The sequence below is a fragment of the Oryza sativa genome, chromosome 11, assembly GCF_034140825.1.
Source record: "Oryza sativa Japonica Group chromosome 11, ASM3414082v1".
Classification (NCBI taxonomy): domain Eukaryota; kingdom Viridiplantae; phylum Streptophyta; class Magnoliopsida; order Poales; family Poaceae; genus Oryza; species Oryza sativa.
Window position 1 is genome coordinate 2,507,197 of NC_089045.1, and position 17,258 is coordinate 2,524,454.

At 38.3% G+C, this 17,258-nt stretch overlaps 2 protein-coding genes across 5 annotated transcripts; both read right to left on the reverse strand.

Annotated features, from left to right (window-relative positions):
* Positions 1–581: 581 nt before the first annotated feature.
* TGAL4 (transcription factor TGAL4-like) lies at positions 582–9,723 on the reverse strand. Of its 4 annotated transcripts, none has more exons than XR_010737260.1 (14): positions 9,432–9,723; positions 6,796–7,142; positions 6,456–6,670; positions 5,976–6,103; positions 5,442–5,539; positions 5,141–5,287; positions 3,955–4,014; positions 3,733–3,792; positions 3,578–3,655; positions 3,438–3,477; positions 3,063–3,334; positions 2,581–2,820; positions 1,457–1,787; positions 757–1,068 (listed from the first exon to the last, which is right to left on the reverse strand). XR_010737260.1 is itself a non-coding variant. In XM_015762315.3 (14 exons), exons 3-14 carry the CDS (start codon positions 6,560–6,562, stop codon positions 987–989), a joined length of 1,452 nt encoding a protein of 483 aa, XP_015617801.1. In that variant the 5' UTR covers positions 6,563–6,670; positions 6,796–7,142; positions 9,432–9,723; the 3' UTR covers positions 757–986. The 4 variants fall into 4 exon arrangements, 3 of the variants coding, with proteins under 3 accessions (NP_001391375.1, XP_015617801.1, XP_015617800.1); XM_015762315.3 differs by having other exon boundaries at positions 1,645–1,787; positions 3,955–4,011; XM_015762314.3 differs by having other exon boundaries at positions 1,645–1,787.
* Positions 9,724–15,086: 5,363 nt separating this feature from the next.
* On the reverse strand, positions 15,087–15,905 carry LOC9266116 (uncharacterized). The gene has a single exon (XM_015761012.3). The coding sequence runs from the start codon at positions 15,779–15,781 to the stop codon at positions 15,416–15,418; it is 366 nt and encodes a 121-aa protein (XP_015616498.1). The 5' UTR covers positions 15,782–15,905; the 3' UTR covers positions 15,087–15,415.
* Between the last annotated feature and the right edge of the window lie 1,353 nt (positions 15,906–17,258).

Genomic DNA, 17,258 nt, shown 5'->3' on the forward strand with positions numbered 1-17,258 from the left:
TAAGCCAGGAATGTAACCCATTATTTAGTCATCAATAAAGTTTCTCTTAACCTAAAAAAAAAGTGTGTCGCTAATGTTGCAGCAAACTAATAGTTTTGTCGGCATAGTCGTTGTAGTTTTCTGAAATTTACTCATTAATTTACCAAAGGTACGGAAATGAGTTCTTAGCCACATCGTTTTGTTTATGCTTATATGTACGGATAATTATCAATTAAAGAATAATTTATAGGTATTTTTTATATATTTGTTCTTAGCGATTTAAAAACAATGTTGTAAAATAAACTACGATGAAAAAAACCACTAAATCAACTCCAAAATTAAGTTTTAGTGTTTAAATTTTGTTACATTTTCTAAGCATGAGCACAAGAGAAAAGATGGATCTTTCATGTATAACAATCTTTGCAGATTTCACCCGCTGTGCCAATAAGAGGTTTCAGTTATATACTAGTAGTAAACTAGTAACAGATAACAATGGGCATTTGGTTGGTAAAAAATGTACACATCTTTTAATTTACTTTGTATATTTCACTTGTTGTGAACGATCAATATTACTGACTGTACTTTGATGATCTAGTTACATATATGCACATAATTGTGTATTTGTGTTTGCTAATTGTTTGTGAACATCATGTGATGTTTGGTATCATGTTGTGTGCATGATTAATTGATTACATCAGGTCACAGAACAAGTGCCTGTGTCATGTGAGCAGTTCTAGTAGAACTGGGCATTGCTGAAAACTGGAGAGATGCTGAAAATATCATCCAGGAAAGGACGTGAACTACTTGCTTTATGATCAGTAACTGAAAATCATGCAATCCCATTCATTCCATCTGAAAATTTTGCTAGTGCAGCTGGAGCCTTCCATTGTTTCCCAACTCTCTTCTGAGTTTCTCACATATCTGCTAGAGTGCTAGATTTCATTTAAAAAACAAGCTTTTGCTCCCTACTTTGAAGGTTAGTTGCAAAATACATTTGAAACAGGATTTCAGAAGGCTGAATATTGGCTCTCAGATGGATGTGCTGCAATGCTTAGCTCTCCACAATTGCCTTCATCTGCCACCAGTATCCTACAAGCAATGAAAGGCACCAGCAAATAAGATGAGAAATGCATAAAAAAGGACGTACTGTCACAGCTGCTGACTTTGTGGCTTGTTTCACATATAGAATTTGGTTAGTTGGCTGAAATAGTTGAAAAATCTACAGAGAAGCCACAGAAAACCGTGTCCTTATTTTACACCATGACATGCACTGTGTTTTGTCATGTTCTTTTAAGGGTAAGAGAATCATATACTTTCAAGGCTGAATATGTTAAAGTGTAAATTATACTCGTTTAAATTTAATATAATTGGGGCAGTCCTTTAGGGGCATCTTAACCTTAAGAATGAGAAAGTGACATGGTCTAAAAAATAAGCTTTCTGACTTTTGTTTCCTGTTAGGAGGAAGGTCCATTTCAACCTGATTAGTAGTGCACGGCTCAATCTCTGATAAGTTATTTAGATGATTCCCGCCTATATTAAGTCATGGCTCAATCATACTTCAAAATTATCTAGTAAAAGTAAAAAATATTAACTACAATAACTATGAGCAGGAGAATATCCCTTTTTTATAGGAAAAAAAGAATCAACTACAGGCATGGGGTTTACTCTCGAGGGCGAGAAGCCCAAAGTGAGCTCAGGGCACGGAGGCGATTATGGTACTCTCCAATGGCCAAGAAACATCGAGCTGCCTGCCTGACTGTCAGAATCCTGTGCATCTGATGGATAGTCTGCTGCCTCAAATTATCAGCCTGGAAATCCAATGTGGTGCACATTAGGCAGTGTTTAGTTCCCTTCAAACTTCCAAAAATTCCATCACATCAAATGTTTGGATACATGCATAGAGCATTAAATGTGGACGAAAAAAAACCAATTGCACAGTTTACATGTAAATTGCGAGACGAATCTTTTGAGCCTAATTACGCCATGATTTAACAATGTGATGCTACAGTAAACATTTGCTAATGACGGGTTAATTAGGCTTAATAAATTCGTCTCGCAGTTTACAGGCGGAATCTGTAATTTGTTTTGTTATTAGTCTACGTTTAATACTTTAAATATGTGTCCGTATACTTCAAAAAAAATTTGGCACACGAACTAAACACGGCCTTAGTTTTATGTGTGTTCCAGTAAAACCCATTCCTGGAATCTAACTAAAAGTTGCCGGCAGTACATATTTGTTTTGCTACTTGTTTTAGTTGGAAAGTCTTTTCTTTCTACAATGTTAGATACAGTAACATCTCTACATGATGGAGCCATAACATGATATATTCTCTTACATATGGACTAGTTAATTATTTTTAATACATTTTTTGGCAGCACTGTTAAGGTTTACTAGGACACAGCTTTGGCTACTGGGCAGTGGCTAGACAGATAAACATTCTACTGAACACAGCAACATTTTACACTCAACAATTTTACGTAGTTACTAGCTCATTTATGAAGTTGAGTCACACAAAGAGAGAGTGCAACTCCTATCTTGATCTGACAAAATGACAAGATGATCAATATTGAAGAGTAGCAGATACAACTGGAAATCTTTACCTGTATGACAAAACCTTCAAGATTTGATAGCTGGCCGAGGGCAATAGCCATGTGACCCATGAAACTCCCGACGTTGGGGTCATCCAACGGGGACCCTCCAGCCACGGTTTCTGCTAATGACTGATGCAGCTGATCCAAGCCCTGGGAGAGAGCTTCCTCTGCCTGTTGCGATGACTGTTGAAGATTGCAGATACCAACCACTTGCTGCTCAGTCAGGGGATCCAGCTGGGGTGTCAATGTCTGCATCAACATAAAAAATATGCAGTGAGATTGGAGAATTGTATATGTATACTTGAAAGATGAGCTCAGATTTTAGCTTGGTTTCATCTTCCTGAAGAATTTGTTGGAGAAAATTTTTCATTTTCAACTCTGAAGTGAGTGTCTTGTTTCTGATCAAATTAGCCATAGACTCAATTCAGCAAATACAAGAGACGCTGTAATCTGATGACTGATGTTTTGTTCAGAGATAAGGTCATCCATACCTTGAGCAGCTCGGAGGGCCGGAATCCGCCCATCCAGAGGAAGCACCGCTCAGCTGGGGTCGCCCACATCCCGGTGATGAGGTGGAACACGTCGGCCTTGGCCGCCATGCCCTTGAGGTTGAAGAGGTGGTCGTAGTGGGTTAGCGTGTCGTCGACGATGGCTCTGAGGTCGCTGTCCGGCAGATGTGCGTGCAGCCCTCCGTGCAGTTCAGCCATGCGCTGGCTGTCTTCCTCCAGCCACCGGGCGTAGTCGACGTCGAACATTGCGGCACCTGGAAATAAATGTCAGTCATACAGCTCAGTTTCAGTGAACCATAGTCCCGTCTGCAGATCCCAGCTGAAGTTCATAGATAAGTTTATATCAAATATATTCACCTGAGCTGGTGTTTCCACCTGGAGCTCCAAGCAGTAAGCCCTAAACATAGCTCAAAAAATCAGATTACGCTGTATAACTAAGCTAAACACATAGTCAATTTGTCGATTATAAAATTATGGATGTGTTGAAAGAAAGTTACCTGGGAACGAGCTCTGTGGATATCCTGTTCCATCTGAGCAAGCTTCAGCTTGCTGCTTTCAAGCTGCTGGATGTAAGCCTGTATGATCCATACACGAAACTGTTAGAACATGGAAAATTTACTGCTGCGTGCCGAGTATCGGTCACAACATTCACCTTCTTTCGCAGTCGGCTTTTCCGTGCTGCTTCTCGGTTCTGGGCGAGCCTTCTCATCGTCTGATGACACCAAGAGAAAAAAAAAACTCTCAATCTCAAATACTGCCTCGAAATGGTCATTAGCTTGCACTGCATGGCTCTGTGCATCTGCTTGGCATGCATGCATGCACACAGCACACGTCAGCACACTCTAAGCATCAAACTAATAAGAAGATAAGAGACCTTTGGATCAAGCGCCTTGCCAGTCTTGCTGCTATGAGTGGGACTGTTAGTTGCCATCTTCTGCATGCCAAGTGGACATGAACAAATCAGAATATGGAATTTACTACACCTGTGCACAAATTAATCTGTAATTACACACTAACTAGGGGATAAATGGTAGAGCAATGCTATGTGTATGCGTTTATGGTGTAAGCAATATAGTATGGTTTCTACAGCACGTTACATCAAGCACAATAATAAAAACAGTCGTGTACATTTGGTGGAAGCCACCCACTCTAACAACAGACAAAAACTGGTTCTGCTTTTTTTTTATATGTTGCTGTCGAGGCCTAATATGTAGAGCTCTCTTTCGGTTATGAGCGAATTTAAATAGTCCATGCGATTATTTATTCATCCTATATATTGGCAATTCATCAATTGACCAGAAAACAACTAAAGCACCACTGACCCAAAGTATCATTTGTATTATCGATTAGTTCATTTTTATTATTAGCGCACAAGGTTTGCAAGCTATAGAGACAATATTGTAAGAAAGCTCATTTGTCACTTATTGCAGCAGGCCAATGGCAGAAATGCAGCCACCACATGAACAAGCATGCACTAATCTAACATATCCAAACCCTCTAAACTTATCCATTCCAACAATAAAAGATCAACTAGAACGACTGTTTCTTGCTGAAGAGATTGTCCATACTCCTGATAATAAGTGCAGTCAAATAAAGATTTGCATCGTCCCAATAGAAATTGAAGATGACTTCTTTGTTTCTTAAGAATGCAAAGAGATGACTGACTAATATTCTCTATCTAGTAGTAATATATTAGTAGCGTCTGATGGTAGAAAACACTGGTCCCATGGAAGAAGCATCAGGGAAATTAGTTGGAACTTTCTATAGGGCCAAATGATTCACCAAACGTGTTGGGATTGGCGATCTTGGGAGCAGCGAGATCTTAAATGCCCCTGAACAATGGTTGTTCTACCTATAGGAGCATGTATCTACATGAGCATCTTGGAAGTTGTGGAGCTAGGGACATGCATGACGCCAGGCTAGGGAACAATACCATTGCGCTTGCATGATAAGGATGACCAAGACAAATCAAAGCACAGAAACGGGAAGCACAGAAACAATACCAGACCACCGATGCATCAAGCAACAGTGATACGAGATCACAGCAATGCATTGCATACCTTGTGTTGTTCCTGCTGTGGAATTTGGTCGAACTGGCCTGCCATGTCTCCTACTAGCACATGCTGGTCTGATGAGGCATTTTGGTTGCTGTTGTTCTTGCTGCTGCTCTCCGAGTCTGTTGTGTCTGCTGTCACATTTGAACCCTCCTACAACATGCCAAAGCAAAGCCAGGGCTCAGACCACAGCTGTAAAAAACTTTATATGCAGCATGAATATTTACCAGAGCTAATACTTGTGTAAAACCACATGTCGTTGATACAACCAATAGGCAGTACAGTAGACAGTAGATGCAAAGCATACCTTGGGTGTGTGGAGAGACCTCATAGGCCAGGATGGGAAGATGTCCAGTGTAGGAGGAGGCCTAGCTGTAGCCGCAGCAGTAGCAGTGGTGGAGAAGGCTGCAAGAAGATATCATAGGGGAGAAGGAGATCAAGAAATGCATGGCAATACACCAGAGGTGAAAAGGCTGCATTGGGATCACAAGGTGTGGGGTCCCTGTCACAGTGAAAGTCAGTGGAATTTATTCTCTTTGAGCTGTGCTTGCAGTCAGGGAGCCAGAAAGTTGGTAGACACTCTCTCTGGTACTCGTACTGCAAGAGACTAGAGAGATGGAGAGGAGTCACAAGGTAGTCACACTCTCATGCCATGGCCATGCCAAGGTAGTACTGCACACAGCACAAGCAGGACAACTGCCACCACTTCTACTGCTCTCCCATGGCTGCTTTTGACTACAATGCCCTAACCTCTCCAGAAAGTGCCTCACAAGGTTGTGTGTTTTTGGTCTTGTTCAACTGGTCTCACACACACACATGAGAGAGAGAGAGATGTACGTACGGGTGGTGTCTCCATGATGAAGGGTGGAGGTGGTGGTTGCAGTTTGTTGAGTCCTCCTGAGTGTGGCCACCTGTTGCATCAGAGCCTCTTCTAGTTCTCCAAAATAGTTAGCACCTCCTTGCTGCTCGCTGTCAGGGATGCATAGGGGTAATTAATTTGTATTAGCATTAGACCAACAGCTTATTGGGGGAAAATTGTGCAAAATTGGTCTACAGAAAGATTCTTGTGTACGTACTACGAAGCATGAAGAACAGTATATAGTAAAAAAAAAAGAAGTCAAGTTGACAAGCATACGTCAAAACAAGTAAAAGAAATTTGATTTAGCCAGTAAATATGTATGGTTAGCTAGGCAAAACTTGCAAAGAAAGTGCATGGTGCAGATCATGTTTCTTGGTGCACCTGCATAAATTGAATCACAAAAAGAGAAAAGAAGACTCATGGAGAGAGAGAGAGAGAGAGAGAGAGAGAGAGAGCTCTTACAACAAGTTTGCAGAAGGCAAGGAGTTGGGCATAGCTCCATGGAAGCCATAGCCAAGAACATGAGGATTCTGCCTTGGATGTCCTGAACTACTGCTAGCTTCTCCCATCTTCAGCAATCAGCAGCCAACTTATCCCAGTAGCTCCACACGAACCAGAAGCTCAAGTTCTTCTACCTTGCTTCAGTCCTCAAGAACTACCTTCTAGCAATCTGGCTTCTGCGCTCAAAACGCACAAAAAAAGAAGGAAAAACATCAAAGATCGATACTACACAAATACACCTATCTCAGGCTCTCAGCAAGCATACATCTGAACGAAGAAGATTTGAGTCAAGAAAACATACCAGCTTGTGGCTTCCCTTTTATGACAAGCAGGAGGGAGAGCAGGCATGCCTGACCGTTTCTGTGCGCAGTTGCTCTTGCTCCGCCTGCATCTTCTTGATATATCTGACGGTGTAATAGCTTCACGTTCTTGGGCGTACTAATCCCACAGTTCAGAGAAAGATGTTGTCCTTCCTATGCTGTTTTTGTTCTTCCTTCCCTAGCTAGCCTTGGTCAGAGAGAGAGAGAGACGGTCTAGGGTCTTGTCTTCACTCGAAGGTTTTTGTCATGAAGCCACAGGAATCCCTGACTGCACTCTTATCACATTGGAACTGACTGTTCTCTTTCATTGGCCCCAGCAATCTTATTTCTTTATTTCATGTTCACCCATGAGTTATAGTATTATCAGTTTTAAGAGTAGTAGAAAAAATATACAATTTCACACTGGTAAGATCATAGACTTGGTACAATTGTTCCGTATTTTCAATAATTCAGGCCATTTCTACCATCTAGATTTTGAGCATGAAAATGACCTAATTCATGATTGGTATTTCTTTGATTCAAACCGCTGACCTTACTAATTGCTGGTTGATTTATATGAAGTTCATTATAATATCTACACTATCAGATAACTGGAAAAGTTAGAAACTACTGCACAAAACCATTGTATGCTACTCCCTCCGTCTCATAATATAAGGGATTTTGAGTTTTTGTTTGTAACGTTTGACCACTCGTCTTATTTAAATTTTTTTAAAATTATTATTTATTTTATATATGATTTACTTTATTATCTACATTATTTTAAGCACAACTTTTCGTTTTTTATATTTGCAAAAAAAATTGAATAAAACGAGTGGTCAAACGCTGCAATTAAAAACTTAAAATCCCTTATATTATGGGACGGAGGGAGTACCTTGATCTATACACACCCCCTGGCCCCACGACATCCACTGCAAATATGTCACCTCAGGCTAGAAATGCAAGCTTGTGAAAAGATGGTGTATAATCTTTTGCTAATTAAAGATAGAATAGTCTAAAAGAAATATCTTTAGATAAAGCCACAGCAATCAACCAAAATCTTGATAAAAAAATCTTATATCTACTAGTAAGTGCCATTAATTTGAAATGTTTTTCAGTATGCCATGCCCAATTATGCAGTAAGAAAGCAAAAATAAATCACATGGAGAGGTTTATATTGTAGTATTTAATTATTCATCATTCTAATTTGCTTGACACTGTCCCCTGTTAATGTGTCAACATCCATGCCTTTGTCAAACCACACCTAAACCCACACCTCGCCAATAATATTCATTTCCACGATGGATAGGTAACATATTAAATTCCTGAGTCGATTCTTAAGTCTAATCAATCAATGTGCTTGTTTTGCTATCTATCATACGTTCACTTGTTATTGATGTGTTAGATTGGGACTCCTCAATTTGTATATGTTTTCACATCTCCATGTACAGGAATTAGACAGCAACTGAAAGCAACACTGCATACCTATTTATTTATATATTCTGACTTTACCATTTACCCCTAAAGCTACACCTGAGCTACTGGCCATACAATTGGACTGATGTATTGCACACTATATTGTACACTCGTGAAAACTATATATGGTTTACCACCATGATTAATAAACTGAAAGAGAACTCCGCTATTGTGTGATTCCACATCAGATGCATCTATCAATGGTCTGTAAGTGTTATCCTACTATGCTTGATCGCCCTCTTGCCAGTTATCACCATTTTTTACCAACAAACTATAGAACATTTTTTAAAGGGTGAAGAGCAGCTAGCTAGTATTAGAACGGATGTCCCTTTCGTTTTTACATTTGGAAAATGAAAGTACTTTACTACTTTATGCAGCGCCTATCAAGCCTTGTTTTTTTCTGCCCTCACCCACTAGTTTCCTGCCAATGATTGGGACAAAAATGTGCTGAATACATTACAAAAGAGAATTTATATGATTGGATTAGGTGATGGATGAACCTAGCTGCTACTAGCAGAGAGGTGACCTTTTATACTATCTTTTTGCATAATCGCATTATCGCAATATTCAAACAGCATGTTTAGATCGATGGACACGCTTAAACATTATTGGTACAGTGGTTGAAACCTCATATATGCATGATTTGAAGTAGTTCGCTTAGCTTCTATATATATCAATTCTAGAACCATGAGGGGTGCTTCCTAACTTAAACTAGCAGTACTATGCCTGCATTATATAAGAACCAGATTAAACTAATAGTTTCTATGATTAGTAGTTCAGTACTAGTCTTATTAAGAATCATGGAAACATCTGAAAATTAGCAGTCAGGTTGTACACTGTTCAGTTCATGCGAGACATTGGGATTACGACATTCCTGCTGCTGGAAACTGCCACAAAATGGCATAAACAGACAAGCTCATTATGCAATTTTAATGCAGCAGAATTTAAGTTTTCTTCTGATTTATTAAGAAGGACACCTCTGGTGAGTGGTGTTAATTTGAGCAGTATAATATACATCGGCGAAGTTTCATGAGCCACAGAATTCCGCATTTCACAATCCCAAAAGGAAAAAAAAAAACGCAATCATAGTCGCAAAGCTGGCAATCGGATCAGCACAAACGAAAAGGGCTACCGATTGATTTGTCTACCGAGAGGCAGCGCTCACCTGAGCACACCGTCGTGGTTGCCGGCGATGAACCGGCGCGTCGCCGGCCGGTGGTCCCCCGACGCCGCCGCGCCTACCAGGGTTCCCCACCGCCTCGCGCAGTGGGGCGAGCGCTTTCCCCGCCTCCCCTGCCTTGCCTAAGAGCATCTACTCCGGGGGCGGAGGCTGGTCGGTGGCTCGATCGGTGCCCCGCCGCCTACGGCGACGGCGACGGCGGCGCGCCACCCCGCTCGCCGTCGCGGCGCCTCCGCCCGACGGCCGGTGCCGAGGCAGTGATCGTTGGGCTTCATTTGGGAAGGAGAATTTGGGCTGCGTGAGACTTTGAGTAGGAAGCCCATCAGATCGATCAATCCCCTCATACGGGCCGAGTTAAAATAGTCTGGGCCTAAGTTTGGTTTAGGCCCATCATTGATGGTACTCTCGCATTTAGGCTCATTGGACCTTTTGTTTGGAGATTCTATTCTGGTGCTCTCTTCTCGTTTAGGCTGGGAAACTTGACTAGTTTGTTGGATTTGATCTGCATTTCATCTAACTGCTTTGAGACTGAAAAACAGCTGGTTTTTTAAGTCCAGGAATTAAAAAAAAGGACTTATAATTCTTTTATTATAAAACTGCAAAAATAGTTCACAATATCTTGCTATTTAGTGTTTATTATTAAATTTGTAAGTGTAATAAAAATATTTTTCTAATATATCTATTATATTATTAAAACAGCTTTGAAAGGAGGCACTACGTTCGCTGTGGGAGCTAGAAATTCCTACATTAATCGGAGAAAAAGAAAAAAAGGAAAATGAGAGTCCAAGTAGAAGTACAACTTAAAAATAACTGAAATTCGGAATTAAAAATAAGCAATATTGGAAGAAGTTTTCATATAAGAACCCACTACGAGATTAATAAAAATTCAAAATAAAAATAAAATAAAATCCAAAATTAGAAAAAAAAAGGAGAGTACAAGTAGAAATACAATTTAAAAATAGCTGAAATTCGGAATTAAAAATAAGGAATATTGAAATAAGTTTCTATATAAGAACCAATACGAGATTAATCAAAATTTGAAATAAAAATAAAATAAAATCCAAAATTAGAAAAGAAAATGAGAGTCCAAGTAGGAATACAATTTAAAAATAGCTGAAATTCGGAATTAAAAATAAGAAATATTAAAATAAGAGTCCATATAATAACCCAATACGAGATTAACTAAAATTCGGAATAAAAATAAATAAATCCAAAATTAAAAGAAGAGTTCAAGTAGGAGTACAATTTAAAATTAGCTAAAATTCGGAATTAAAAATAAGTAATATTGAAAGAAGAATCCATGTAAGAACCCAATACCAGATTAATTAAAATTTAGAATAAAAATAAAATAATATCTAAAATTAGAAAAACTAAAAGAGAGTTTAAGTAGGAATACAATTTTGAAACAACTGAAATTACAAATAAAAAATAAAAACATTAAAATAACACAATACGATATTAACTAATTTTTTTAGAAAAAAATTCTGAAATTAGAAAAAGAAAAATAAGATTTCAATTAGGAATACAATTTATAAAAAACTAAATTTTTTATATAAAGGTTATTGAAAGAAAAGACCATCTAAAACACATGACGAGATAAATTAAGTAATATGCCTATAAAGGAGTAGAGTGGTGGCGGTTGATACGAGATATAAAAATTGTTAATAAAACACCAAATAGAATCCTAATGACGACTAAAAGGAGGGACGCCAGGCAGGCCGTGAAGCAAATGAGTAAGACGGTTGCCGGGACTTCTAAAAAGTAAAAAAAAAAACCCCATTGATAATCATATTCAATTTTTAAAATCTCAATGACAATAAGAAGGAGAAGTAGTCGGCTGGGTGTATAAGAGTATAATTGCAGAGCCGCCGACGGTTGACGGGACTTCTAGACAATAAAAAATGAATTCCAACGATAGTTATGTTCGATTTTTATAATCACAATGATAATAAAGAGTTGGCGACGGACGGACTGTAGAGGGGCATAGTGGCATTGTTTGATGGGACTTCTAAAAGTTATAAAAAAATGAAACTACAAGTCCAATTTTTAAAGGTTTGGAACTTCTAAAAAGTAAAAAAAAACCAATGATAATCATGTTCGATTTTAAAATCTCAATGACAATAAAGAAGAGAGGCAGCGGGCGAAGAGGAGTACAATGGCAAAGCCGCTGACGGTTTGGCGGGACTTCTAGAAAGTAAAAAAATGAACCCAAACGATAATTTTGTTCGATTTTTAAAATTTCAATGACAACAAAGAGAAGAGACAGTGGATGGACCGTAGAGGAGTATAATGGCAACGTTTGACGGTACATCTAGTAATTATAAAAATGAAACCCAACATGACAATAAGCTCTAAAAACTATAAAATCCAATTTTTAATGGTTCCAAGAAGAATAAATAGAAATAGTGGTAGATCAAGCAAGCAAATAAAGGAGACGACATAAGGGGTAGCAACTGGTGTGACTTTTAAAAACTATATAATTAGAAACACGAAGATGATAAGATTTGGTCTTTCAAAGTCTTAAGACAATAAGATAGCTAGATAGCTATTTAATAAATTTTAAGTAAAATTAGACTTAAAAAATAAAAAATATATGATTTTATTTGGGTGCTGCCACCCAGCTATATCCTCTTTCACACGCTTAAAAACAACAGTCAAAGTTCATCTGCTCTCGATCCAAACCGACAAATATTCATTAACGCGGAGAATATATAATATATATCCCTATGTGTTAGGATCAGTAAGTTGGAAGATGACCAGGCATGCACATGCAACACTACAAGTCCAATGGTTTTCAGACTCTAGACAGCACTACTGTCTACCAATTTGTGAGTGCACAAAATAGCGTGTTTAGGGACCAGATGTGTTCTTGTGCGATGTGAGGATCTATATATCGTGAGGTCATATATAATCTTGCTCTGTGCAATAAATTACTAGCTTGTTAAAAGCACAACACAAATTTGCTCCAAAATTAATTCGCGATCGATTTAATTATGAAACAAATTAAAGTGAAAACAGATTTACATTTCTGCAACAACTTAAAAATTAAATCAGCACAATTACTTGGCACACCACAAATAATTAAACATGTTCATATTACATATCAATATATGCGCACGAAGTATTGATGTACTCCCTCCGTACTTATAAAGGAAGTTATATTTAGGACAATGTTTAAGTCAAACCTTGAGAATATAAATCATGAATAATTCCTAAGTTGTTGAGTTTGAAAATATAAAAATTATATGAATAGATTTGTCTTGAAAAATACTTTTATAAAAGTATATATATATATATATATATATATATATATATATATATATATATATATATATATATATATATATATATATATATATATATATATATATATATATATATATATATATATATATATCACTTTTCAACAAGTATTTTTATAGAAACAAGAAGTCAAAGTTGTGTTTTGGAGACCGAGTCGCTGTCCAAAACGACTTCCTTTACGAGTACGGAGGGAGTATTGTGTACGGCCGGACATCAAATTAAAGTATACTATATTACTCCATCCCATTTTAAGTGCAGCCATGATTTTCTACACCCAACTTTAACCGTCCGTTTTATTTGAAAAAATTTTGAAAAAAATTAAAAACATAAGTCACGAGTAAAGTAGTATTCATGTTTTATCATCTCATAACAACAAAAATACTAATTTTAAAAAAAATTAAATAAGACGAAAGGTAAAAGTTGGACGCGAAAACTTATGGTTGCACTTAAAATAGGATGGAGAGAGTAATTAAGACACCTACACTTCTCATTACTTAGTTTTATGCAGAGATATTTTGTCTAGCTAAGGCACCAACGAGAAGATGGTTGAGAGCTGAGTCGCTTTCTCTGATCTAAGTGGACTTAGCACTTAACTAGCTAGATCCATCTGGAATGATTACACCCAGATTTTGGCCATGGACAAGTAATCACAAACATGGAGAAATATCTTCCTCACTCAAGTTTACTTATAACCATTTCTAGCTAGTCACTTTTCTAGAACATCATCGATCGATCGTGTTCTTGGCCTGCATCTGCATGCGAACTAATGCCGACATGACAGACCTAGCTAGATTGATAGACAGATATTTATGTGTTCTTAGGATTGAAACGTGCGTCCCTCTCCGCGATGATGATTAAGCAATGGAAAGCGATCGAGATCAGGTGACAGATGGTGCAATGATATAGATTTGCTTTAATTTCTGAATAAGGCAAAAGATTAAAAAAATGCAAGCTCGATCGATCGATCGTGTCAATCATGATGTATTGGATCTCAAGTTCTTAATTAATTACTCTACTCTGTCGGATTATTCATGTTCTCGGAGGAGTTTAATTCAGTACAACAATTAGTGCAGATGTTGTTCGTTAAGCTAACTTAAACCACTACCTCATCCTTGTTGCACTCGTCCCGTCAGATCACGTGTTCTGAATTTTAGTTAATTTCTTGGAATTAATCTTCATTTGCAGTTCCATAAATATTGCAGTGTTTCAATAAATAGTGGGCTTCGATCAGTGTGTGACACATTGCAGCAGAGAGAGCTCACGCGTTTCTTTTTTTTTTCAGATTTTGTGTCATCAGTGTGTGTGTGTGTGTGATTTTAAGTATATATAGCAGGCAATACGTAGGAAATTAAGACATGCTTTGCTATGCGAAATCTTGTTTCTAACTGCATGCCATGGCAAGACTAGTTCCTTTTTTAGCGAACCGGCATCGGCATATCAATTTCGTTGAATATAACATGAAAAAATATGACTATTACCAGTGAGGGAGAAGTGTTAGTTACAATCTTCGAGGAATCGGTTTCCCAATTCCCCACTCTTCTGCACGCGCCCTGATCGAGGACACTAGCCGCGATACATGGCTGTGGGCCCCTCTCACGCAGCGTCAAATAAAAAGGAGAGTTGGCCGGGCACGCAAACCAACGTTTGTCGTGCACATGCACTTCCACACAAAACCCTAGCAAACCCACCGATTCGGGATAGACGCTGAAGTGAGAGGAAGTCCGCCGCCGGCCATCACCACTACCGTTGTCCACAGGCTACGAGCTGCCTATGACGACATCTCCGCTAGGCGCTTTGCATGCTCCTGCCCAGTGGCGGATCTATAGAATCGATTCGTTGGTGTCATAACGTATCTATCGGTGTCATAGTATGTTAATTATACTTATATCATAGTGTTATAACATATGGATAAACAATTTCACTATAGGTTTTGCCGAAAGTCATCGGTGTCGCCTGACACCGGCCCTTCTACTGTATCCTGCCATCACCTAAGTTTTTTCCTCTTCTTTAATTTTAACAAGGTCATCATGACTATCTCATTTTGCCGGAACACCCTCTGGTTTCTCTTCGTTCAAATTTTCTAAGAAATTAGGAGTAGGGATCGTGTTCCTTAACAGTTAAACTAGTTCAATTACATATGTAAATCAACATACAGATCAGAAGCAATATCTTAATTTAGAACAAATCAAATATAGAGTAAGGCACATAGAAATGAGATTTGCTAAAGAGCCAAATTAATTAAGATTAAACGCACGATCAGGCAGTAGTACGTTACTATCCCAGGTTCTTTTCATAATCTTGAATTGAATTAACCGACAAAGGATGAACTATATATAATTAAGACAATGAGCTTCTTGATTAATTAATTTCTAGGATCATCTTTGCCTTTTCTTTACAACCATGCATCCATGTGCATGTGTCCAAAAAGAAAAGATAAAGAGAATCCTCATCTCTCAAAACTTTTTTTTAAGTGGGTACACCATATCTATCTCCATATTTACATGTATCTGTTGAGCATATATATACCTATGGTCCTATGCTAGATATTTCTTTCACTTATTCCAAAACATCTACTAGTATAACTCTAGCAGTCTAGCTAATATATCTTGTATATATATTGAACTAGTTAAGTATAATTAATTAATTAATTAATTATGTACTAGTAGCTAACAATCACTGCCTTCTGGTATGCTCTTCAAGGCAGGTCGCCACCCTCTGCAGCTGATCATCTCCTGCTCACTTGCTTCTCTCTGCATCAGCGAAACCATGTCGTCAAGAGAGACGCCATCCTTGTGCAGCATCTTCTTCAGCTGCTGCTTGCTGATCACCAGCTTCACCCGGACGACGCCGCCGGCCGTATCGGCAGCGGCGGCGGCGGCGGCAGCAGCTGCTGCCTTCGCCATGTCGGCCGCGGGGTCGTCGGAGTCGGAGACGGCGGCATCCCGGTGCAGCTTGAGGATCTCGCCGCCGTCCATTCCCATGATCTTGATCTCCTTGTCTCTGTCGTCTTGGATCACTAGGCAGTTGCCCATGGCGATGATGAGATTGAAATCAAGGAGAAGATTTATTGTGTTGTGAATTTTCTGAGAAGATTTAGACGAAAGATGAGAGCTTAGCTCAAAGTGTCCAAGAGTGAGGGGATGGAGAGAGGAGCCGAGCGATGTATTTAAAGGGAAAGCTCTCGTGAAATGGCCATACATTTAAGACTATATTTCATTAATGCCACTGGCTGACTCCACTCATTTCCCCGCTGAAGTGACTCCGCTGAAGAGTACAATTCAGGACGCATACTTACACACACCACATTCATACCACGATACACACGCGTGCGCGTTCCTAACACACACTAGGAATGAGATTAAAGACACTAGACCTCAGTGCACGGGAAACGTGCAGTCCCACTGAACGCGCACGCGTGTGTACCCTATTACCCGCTATTTTATTTTATTTTTTTAGTATAATGTCACGTATATTAATTTTTAAAATGTAATTTGATACACCGACACACAAAGCTTTCGCATGTTAAAAAAATCAATTTAGTCGACTTACATACTCTGTCTCAAAATATAGTAACCTAGAACATGATTAGATATTTTCTAGTATAATAAGACTGAACATGTACTAGAAAATTTATAATTCGATCCTAAATTGCTATATTTTAGACTAGACGTATACACTATGTTCAAATTCAAATATAAGATTGGATTTTTTTTTATAGGATGGAGGTAGCACAAGATAAGCCTTACCCCTATATATTTATCATCCATGTCCCAAAATGACCTAGTAAATATATCGAAAACCAGTGTATTACACCATGGTATTACCAAAGAAAAATATCACTGCATGCCAGGCTCTTAGACACTTTACACTCTATTATTACGCTTATGTTTTTGTTTGTTCTTACAACTTATTTGTCTATTTATATACGTATCCTTAGTTATATAAAAGCAAAAAACTATAAAATAAATTATGATATAAATAAACACAAAATTAACACTAAGTTAAGTTTTAAAATTTAAATTTTAAACGAAACAATAAGGCGTTAACGCAGTGATAATCATACGAACAATGCTAATGGCAGAATAGGGAATGTGGGGCTGAGGGGAGGGGCTTGCTGGAGAGAAAAAAAGGTCGGCAAGCAACATACCGAGGTAAGGATGATATCACGAAACATTAGGATGCATGTGGGCCCAACATTTGCAGCATTGCCTAATCTCCATATATGTTTGTGCTTGCTAGCTTTTAGAAAGTAGTGGGTGCAAAGAATCATTTGCATCCCGTCAATTTTGCGACTGAAAATGAAATAAAATCCCTCTCCCATGCGTGTACTCATGATCGATCGATACTAACTGCTCAACTTTTCTATGTGTGTGTGTTTTTATTACATCGCAAGAATTATTTGTCATATTGTTCTATTTGTTTATTACATGCATGAAAGATCGACTTCTGCAAATGTATTGTGCAACACACACGTTTAAATGCATAGGCTTATTAAAAATCTTATTGACA

Bases quoted from the DNA above. Each gene is read 5' to 3' on its own strand.
- TGAL4 (NM_001404446.1), bottom strand. From the start codon at position 6,562: ATGGGAGAAGCTAGCAGTAGTTCAGGACATCCAAGGCAGAATCCTCAT. The intron at 3,656-3,732 runs GTGAATGTTGTG...TGGATCATACAG, and splicing joins AAAGCCGACTGCGAAAGAAG to GCTTACATCCAGCAGCTTGA. The intron at 2,821-3,062 runs GTATGGATGACC...ATGTTGATGCAG, and splicing joins GGCCCTCCGAGCTGCTCAAG to ACATTGACACCCCAGCTGGA.
- LOC9266116 (XM_015761012.3), bottom strand. From the start codon at position 15,781: ATGGGCAACTGCCTAGTGATCCAAGACGACAGAGACAAGGAGATCAAG.